The 7,718-nt window shown below is 40.3% G+C and overlaps 1 protein-coding gene across 3 annotated transcripts; it reads left to right on the top strand.

Moving 5' to 3' along the window:
- The first annotated feature begins 2,241 nt into the window (after positions 1–2,241).
- pcgf1 (polycomb group ring finger 1) lies at positions 2,242–7,313 on the top strand. Of its 3 annotated transcripts, none has more exons than XM_020045634.2 (9): positions 2,242–2,502; positions 3,316–3,424; positions 3,595–3,747; positions 4,099–4,170; positions 4,263–4,368; positions 5,337–5,382; positions 5,594–5,677; positions 6,776–6,856; positions 7,131–7,274. In XM_020045634.2, exons 1-9 carry the CDS (start codon positions 2,416–2,418, stop codon positions 7,179–7,181), a joined length of 789 nt encoding a protein of 262 aa, XP_019901193.1. In that variant the 5' UTR covers positions 2,242–2,415; the 3' UTR covers positions 7,182–7,274.
- Positions 7,314–7,718: the final 405 nt, after the last annotated feature.

Below are 7,718 nucleotides of genomic sequence, written 5' to 3'. Positions count from 1 at the left end.
AACAGTTAATTTAAGTTGTGAAACACCCAATCTCCCCCTGAGAAAACATGTTTGCCTCCTTGCACTACATAACTTTCATGCATAAAAACTCCAGCCAAACACTTCCAGGTTGTTGACCATATTCTTACATCACTGTAGAATTTTGGTCCAATCCTGCAAACAGAACTGCTTCTTTGAGTTGTTGAGTCAGCCAATCACTTTTTAATTTCATGACCGATCTGCCTCCAAGACATTTGAGTAATTAAAACTCGAAAATCTTCCTGGCATCTTGACAAGCCTTGACAGGTGCTTTCAGGTGTGTTTTGGCAAAGTTGAATTTACCTTTTGAACAACACCGGTCCCAATGTATCTCAGGAAAACCAAACACTGCATTCCATCACTATTTCATCAGTCAGCCAGTGACAATCATGAAAGCGTGTGTTTTTGATCCCTTCAAACACAGCCGATACCTCACATCACGCGTGCGGCATTGGTCAACGGGCCTGGACACTGTTAAAACAACATACTAACAAACTGACATTTCCTCAAGCACTTATCGGTTTCCTGGTCAAAGTGGAGAGGATTTAGACTGTCCTTTTAAGCAAATGAAAATAAACCCCTCAAAGAATGCCTACACGTAAGCCGCTCTGGCGTTTGACAGCTGAAACACGTCTGTTTTTCTACCCTTTTGATCAGGTTTATTTATGACGCAAAGTGATCTGAAGCTCGGCCGTTTTGATCCTCTCAAACATAGCCCCTCCAGACAATTTAATCACTGATGCTCATATGTATCATAACGGAAAATGTTTTGAAACATGGCACTCCTTTGAATCTGCTTTTTGAGGAGAAATCCATGCACAAAGCAACTGTGAAAAACTAGCCCAGTAATGAAACAGTTCATTATTAACATTTCGTGCACCACTTCTTTTTTTAAATGCACTCCCGTCAACTTGAATTAAGCTAAACAAGGTTGTCCTGGTTGGTCCCTGGTTGGAAGATCAGATGCTGTTGAATGTAGGAGAGCATAGGGTGTGCTCTTTAGATGCTTAAACGATTGTCTATGGTATCAATGGTCATTAAAGAAAGAACTGCACTGATCGCAGGAGTCCCATGTGGCATGTTAACCCTGATTTCTTGGCTAAATAATTTGGCGCTAATATCATCATGGCCACCTAATCATAATCATCTTCGAATTGGCCCATTCATCTACTCCCCATAACAAAACCATAATAAATAAAAACTTGTTTGGTACAAAATAAAATTAAGTAAAAAATAAAATAAAAAGACTGATGAAAAGCTAAAATTGTATTTTCCAAAATCATTCTATTATGCAATGCACACCAAAACAACTTGGCTGAAGAGCATAAACTCTTGGATTGAAACCCAGTACATGGGTGAGATTACATGAAATCTGTTAAAGCATGAGCTTGTGGAAAAGTTAAAGCATGAGCAAAGTAGAACCCCATATCTACTGTGAAATGTGTTAATGTGGTGGACCTATTATGCAATGTGTCTATTTGGCTTCCCCTGCCCATGGGGACATAGTTAAGGTTAACAGTAATATGACATTTATTGCCTCTGCAATGAGGCTAAAACTTACTTACTACAGGGGACACCACAAAATGAACCCTTTTCAATGGCCTTTTCAGTCTCCGGACATAAAATCCTTATGAAAACCTGTCGTTTGACCATAAGTCCATAAGAAAATTGCAATATAGCTCAATACCTGTGTTATTCTACGCAACCTTCTTAGGCAAGGTGGAATTATTCCAAAATGTCCTACCCCTGTCAAAAACCTTCTCAGATCTTGCCAAAAGCATAGGTTGTAAATGGATTGGAATCAGGTTGCCATTTTAGAGACACCAGGACCACTAGTTTTCAGTTGAACCTAAGCCCTACACTTGTGGAGATCTGAAACAATTTGATTGGTATATGCAATTTGGTGATCTTTTTCAAGGGCAATCTGGAGCTATTCCCAAATCACTTACAGCTGTCAAACCGTTGTTGCACTATACAAGTGCCTAGGATGTAGGGCTTGATGGTCTTTGTAGGGCTTGAACTGGACCCTATAGTCCACTTAATTTCTCCTGCAATTATCCTCCAATTTTATTAATAAAAATATCTGTAAAAAGTAATTATTACTGAAGATATTACAGCTTTAAAGGCCTACATAAACATAGTTCATATATATATTAAAAAAAAATCCCGTACTGAAATTATATTATCTTTTTTGTAAGTAATATATAAAAAAAAAAAAACATTAAATAAATAGTATTACGCAATTGACGTTTCAGAATGAAACGAAAAGGACAGAAAATAAAGTGAGTGCGAAAAAAATTATATGAAGATCGTTAAAGGACAGGAGGGCAGGACACGAGAAAAGATTATTGAGATTCAAACACTCGTTCTACCCGGAAATAAGCAGAATTCCCAAAGATGGCGGAGCAAGGGCCAATGGCGATAGCTATGCGGCTAAGAAATCAACTACAGTCCGTATATAAGCTCGACCCGTTACGAAATGAAGTAGGTACCTATTAATTTCTTAGTCATTTGACTCGACAAGACCAGTAAGAACTGTTTGAGTTAATTATATATGGATCTAGCTACATAACTACGATTAGGAAAAGCGGCAACGCGAGCGTTTCTTCCTGTCCCCAAGTGATGGGTAGAGAGCTGCCTAAGTGTGCGCAGGCGTGTGTGGAAGTCTACACTACCCGTGTTGTTGTTCTGGGCAGCTAATTGCAAGGTCCTTCGTGCAAATTAAAACAAATCCCCCCTCATTTACACCTGAAACCGGGTGCGTTGTTAGTTAAAAGTGGGAATGTTCGTTTTACATTGGTGAAAATCTAGCTGGTAATATGATTTCATTATACTAGTTACACTTATTACCTCACTGGTGGTACTGGTAGCTAATTCTGTTTGCTAGGCTAGCTACCTTCTCGTGGCGGACTTAACAAACCGTACTTGTAAAACTGAACGTATTTGTCTTACCTCTGTCCTTTATATGTGTAGCGTACTGGGTTGCATACTGTTACAAACAAAGATGTATGGATGCTGCTTAATGGTTATTATTGGCATTGTGTTCGCTGAGGTTAGCATAGCTGGTCGGCTACACTGTTGCAGTCACCTGACACACCCACCTGCTCAACAGTAGTGGAGCCTAGACCACGCGCAGTTGAGAGCCAATGTTATTCGAACGCGGTACTAATGTCTAGGACGTAATAATTGTAAGGAAGTTGTTTCTACACATTTTGTTTACATTTAAATTTGGGGGAAGTGTTTATAAACATGCCGACATTTTCTACTCGAAAGTTTAATGGCAACGTATTATTGTTGCAGGAGGAAGTAAAATTGAAGATTAAAGACCTGAATGAGCACATCGTGTGCTACCTTTGCGCTGGGTACTTCATCGATGCCACAACTATAACAGAGTGTCTACATACATGTAAGTGATTCCAGCTTATGTTTTGAATAGTTTTGTCACATGAAGTTAGTTCCGGTTGGGGGGACTTGAGACACCTAGTCTACAGAGACCTGTGCATGTAAAGTAAATTTCCCTGTAATTGAACAATTGTACTTTGTGATTAATGGCCAATATTGCCTCTCCCATTTCAGTCTGTAAAAGTTGTATTGTGAAATACCTTCAAACCAGCAAGTATTGTCCAATGTGCAACATAAAGATCCACGAAACGCAGCCTTTATTGAACCTGAAATTGGATAGAGTGATGCAAGACATTGTGTACAAACTGGTACCAGGACTTCAAGAAAGTAAGTTAATTAATGTTATTGCATTATTACACAATACTTGATCATGTTTTGTCACAGAGTACCTTTAGTAATGGTTGAATATAGACGGTTCACTTCTATACTGTATGCTGAATCATCTTGTACAGCCGAAAAAGCTATTACATTATTAGCCATTCAGTATGGTTTTAATATACTGTAGTATTTTTTCTATGGGGCTTATTTTCTTTTAATATTAAAGTAGTACGGTAGCAATAGTATATAGGCAGCAGAAGGAAGCAGTGTTCCATTATTATGGTTAGTGTTTTTATGGCGTCGGTTGGTTTTAATGTGGTAGTCCTTAAATGTTGCTTATTTCCTGTTCTTTACAAACAGGCGAGGACAAGAGGATAAAGGAGTTCTATCAATCGCGGGGGCTTGAGAGAGTTGTCCAGCCTTCAGGGGAAGGTAAGCCTTTACAGAAAAGGAAATGACTAATTGAATGTGTTGTAAAACATTGTGATTTCACTAGTTTTACCTGACATCTGTGTCACCCCTAGACTCCTTACCAGATGCTAAAGGATTGCCTTTCACCAGCTTTGACCATTCCAAGGCCCACTTCTATAGATATGACGAGCAGGTCTCACTCTGTTTAGAGAGGCAAAGGTGAGGTTTCATGTCATGACTTTACAAAACTGCGGTAAGTACTGTCTATCCGGGAAGACCGGTGGCCTAGTGGTCAGAGTGTTTGGTCACTCTGAATGAAGGGGGCCTGTGTATGTACAGATATGCACAGCAGCAAAACCTAAAAGAGGCAGCACTGTGCCCCTATCAAAAGACACTTCCAGACAGGGCCAACCAGGCAGAAAGTAGACCCAATCCACTTTGCCAAGTGTAGCCCCTGAACACCAAAGGTAGATCAAAAGAACACCAACTACCCTGAGGAAAGGTCGACTATATCCCACAGAGTTCTCTCCTGCCGCACAAGCCCCAGGAGATGCCAAACCAACAGAAAAACCTTGGAATCGACTCATCTCACTAGTTTTGAGTATGGCGAAAAGCCTGGCAAAACTTGATGTACCAACTTCATCAGCAAAGGAGAGCATGAGGTAGCCAATTACTCAGCCCCCATAATATGGTCAGAGGCAGAGTATCCCAGTTCACAGCCTGGAAAGCAGACACTGGCCATTTCAATGAAGATACAAATAGAATACTAACAAGATGTTCAAAGTCCTATTTTTTTTGCTAGCTCTCATGTTGCAGTAGGTCAGGATGACTTCATTTTTCAAAACAAATGTTTTCCTCCCTGTGTCTTTTAAACCTAAAGTAACTACATGGTTCATTCAGAGAGAAAAATCATAATCTTTTGAAACCATTTTGTTTACGTAAACTCAAATTTAAGGGTCTACGTTTTGCTGTGACGTTAAAAGCCAAACAAATAAAAACATTGTCAATCCTAAAAAATATATATTAAAAAATGACTTTAAAGAAATTATTTTAACATTTTACCACAGTCAAAAGCTTGCCTAATTGTTTTTCCTAAAAAGTCTTTCAATGTTGTGTATGTTTGAAATGGTCTTTAAAATACATCCCTTTGTTTTATGCTCATATGAATGTGTATTTGATCTTCACAGTTCTTCAATGGCTGAAAAAAAGGATAAAACCAAACTGACGCTTCAGGTATGTCATGTGACTTCTGCCCGGCCACCAGAGGTCTCTGTTGTTCTGTTTAGATTCGAAGCGAACAAAGCTCCAAAAATGCCGACTGTTAATTACTTTTTCTGTGATATTTAATTTGAGTGCATCTGTCCGTCCCTAGTGGAGTCAGTTTATCTTTGTGATGTTCTAGCGCTGTTGTGGAAATCATGCAATGTTTTGATCTCTGCAGCAGAAGTTTGTTCGCTGCTCAGTCCGAGCTGAGGTGAGACACTTGCGTAAAGTGTTGTGTCATCGACTGAATGTGGAGAAGCACCAGGTCAGTCTCTCCTTCAAAACCTTTTACCCTGAAAAAGTAGGTTGCGGTTAGTGTACTGTAAGTACAGAGAAACACAAAGTGCTCCATCTTAAACCTAACTGCTGAGATGCACACCTGTTGGATTGCATTATCAGTGGACCAAAAAAAATGGTTTTGGGATAAAAGTCTAAGATGTGTTTTGGGATTTAAGAGTGGGTGGTAAGAGTGGCACTGTCAAAGCCAAAACGGCTGTCAAAGCCAAAACGGGTATAAGAAAATGGTGCACTATGTCGTGCATGTGCTCATATGTGCCCCGTGTCATTAAAACCACTCCCACTCAAACTTGGAATTTCATGACTGACTGAGTTATGGTAGTGATTCCACTTATAGATTACCCGCTGTAGCGAGAGAAGCACGGGACATGCTTGGGTGCGGTTCCCCGATGGTGTTTGCTCAAACACAAATGGAAAGAATGGAAAAACTGAATGCTTTCTGGCAGCGTCCCTGGCTTGCTCCTCAGGTTGCCCCTCTGGCTTACACCGCGATCTCCAGGGCCTGTGCTGTCAGTGCTTAAGTCTACAGGGAACAGATGCACAGTTTGTCAGCACAGAGTGGACACTGCTTACTCTCCGGGGGCACTGACTGTCCTTTGTAGAGCCACCCCGATTGGGCTTAATGAGGGGCAGCTGCGCCTCGTCAGGGCTGGCAGGGTGAGCTGCTTCTGGAATCTGCTCAACAGTTTCTGTCAGTTCCACGGGAGGGGGGGAGGGGGGGGGGGCGGCGGCAATTGGCGCTCAAGAGTTGCACTCGCTCGGGGGCCTGAACCTTCGCTGCCGGCACACTTTGTGGGGTGGGGGGCGCTGGTTGGACAGCTGCACCACAGCATCCACATACAGCATATTACACAACCGGCCCAAAATATATTTGATTCGCACAAGTCCCAGATTGCATCCTTACGCTGACCATTTCAGACCTGTATGCACTTTAGAATTAAATGGTTTTTTTCGTAGTCATAAAAATCATCTTCTCGTACAACTCTTTCCAGTTGGGTGCTGTTTGACAGTTCACCATGGGCCGGTTGTCATGTGTTCTCACTGTGCGCTCTCCATTGTTCCACAGGTACAGATGTTATTCAATAACGAGTCTCTTCCGGACCACATGACCATGAAGCGGCTGTGGCTTTCTCATTGGTTTGGCAAGGTAAACTGCTCTCCACCTGAGCCAGCCATTTTGTGCAGAATTCCAACTTTGACCAATTAGGAAACTTTAGGCCCTCTCTAATCAAAACAAGTCAGTGTTTGCAGGGCAGTTCATATTTAAATGTAGTAAATCTGAATATGATTAGTGTGAGAATAATACAATTATTTGACTTGAAAGTATACCATTACCGTTTTAAGATTAAATGATTTGGTGTTTCTTGTTTGATTTGCGCTCATATATGACCAATTTATGTGATTGGGTATTTTTGTTTCAGGCTCAACCATTGGTTCTTCACTACACTATCAAGGACAAAAGAACAAGATAGGACTTTTCCCCTTTATAATGACATCAGAAGCTGTATATATTTTGTATCATATATATTCTATTTTAATAGTGTTTGTGTACATATACTTATTTTCCTCGTTTTGTATTTTTAAAATAAATATTGGAAAAAGGTGGACAAATGTGTTATTTCTGTTCTTTACAACCTCTGGAGATTTGCATTGCAGGTTTTGCTGCTCTATGCTCAAGGGAAGCCATCTAGTGAGAATGGAAAGTATTAAAGCAACCATTAAATAACCTTGCAGCAATGTTGTCTACAACAAATCTGCTTGAAAATCTGTCAATATTGGTAGATTTGTAAGCTAAACCCACACAGAATTGTTAATGAGTGTGGGGGGGGTGTCAGAGTATGCGCACCATGTTTTAATGCTTTCTGGGGCAGAAAATTGTTTACTAAAATTGCCATTTTATAAGTATTTCTAGCTATTTTTACTGCACTGAATTGGGCTGGGACTTTGAAATGTCCAGCTCGATCACATCAGATCTAGATATATTTAGGTTTTAATATGAATTTTGAAGA

The sequence above is a fragment of the Esox lucius genome, chromosome 4, assembly GCF_011004845.1.
Source record: "Esox lucius isolate fEsoLuc1 chromosome 4, fEsoLuc1.pri, whole genome shotgun sequence".
NCBI classification, from domain to species: Eukaryota; Metazoa; Chordata; class Actinopteri; order Esociformes; family Esocidae; genus Esox; species Esox lucius.
Note: the sequence above shows the minus strand (reverse complement) of the source record. Positions and strands in the feature narration are given on the sequence as shown.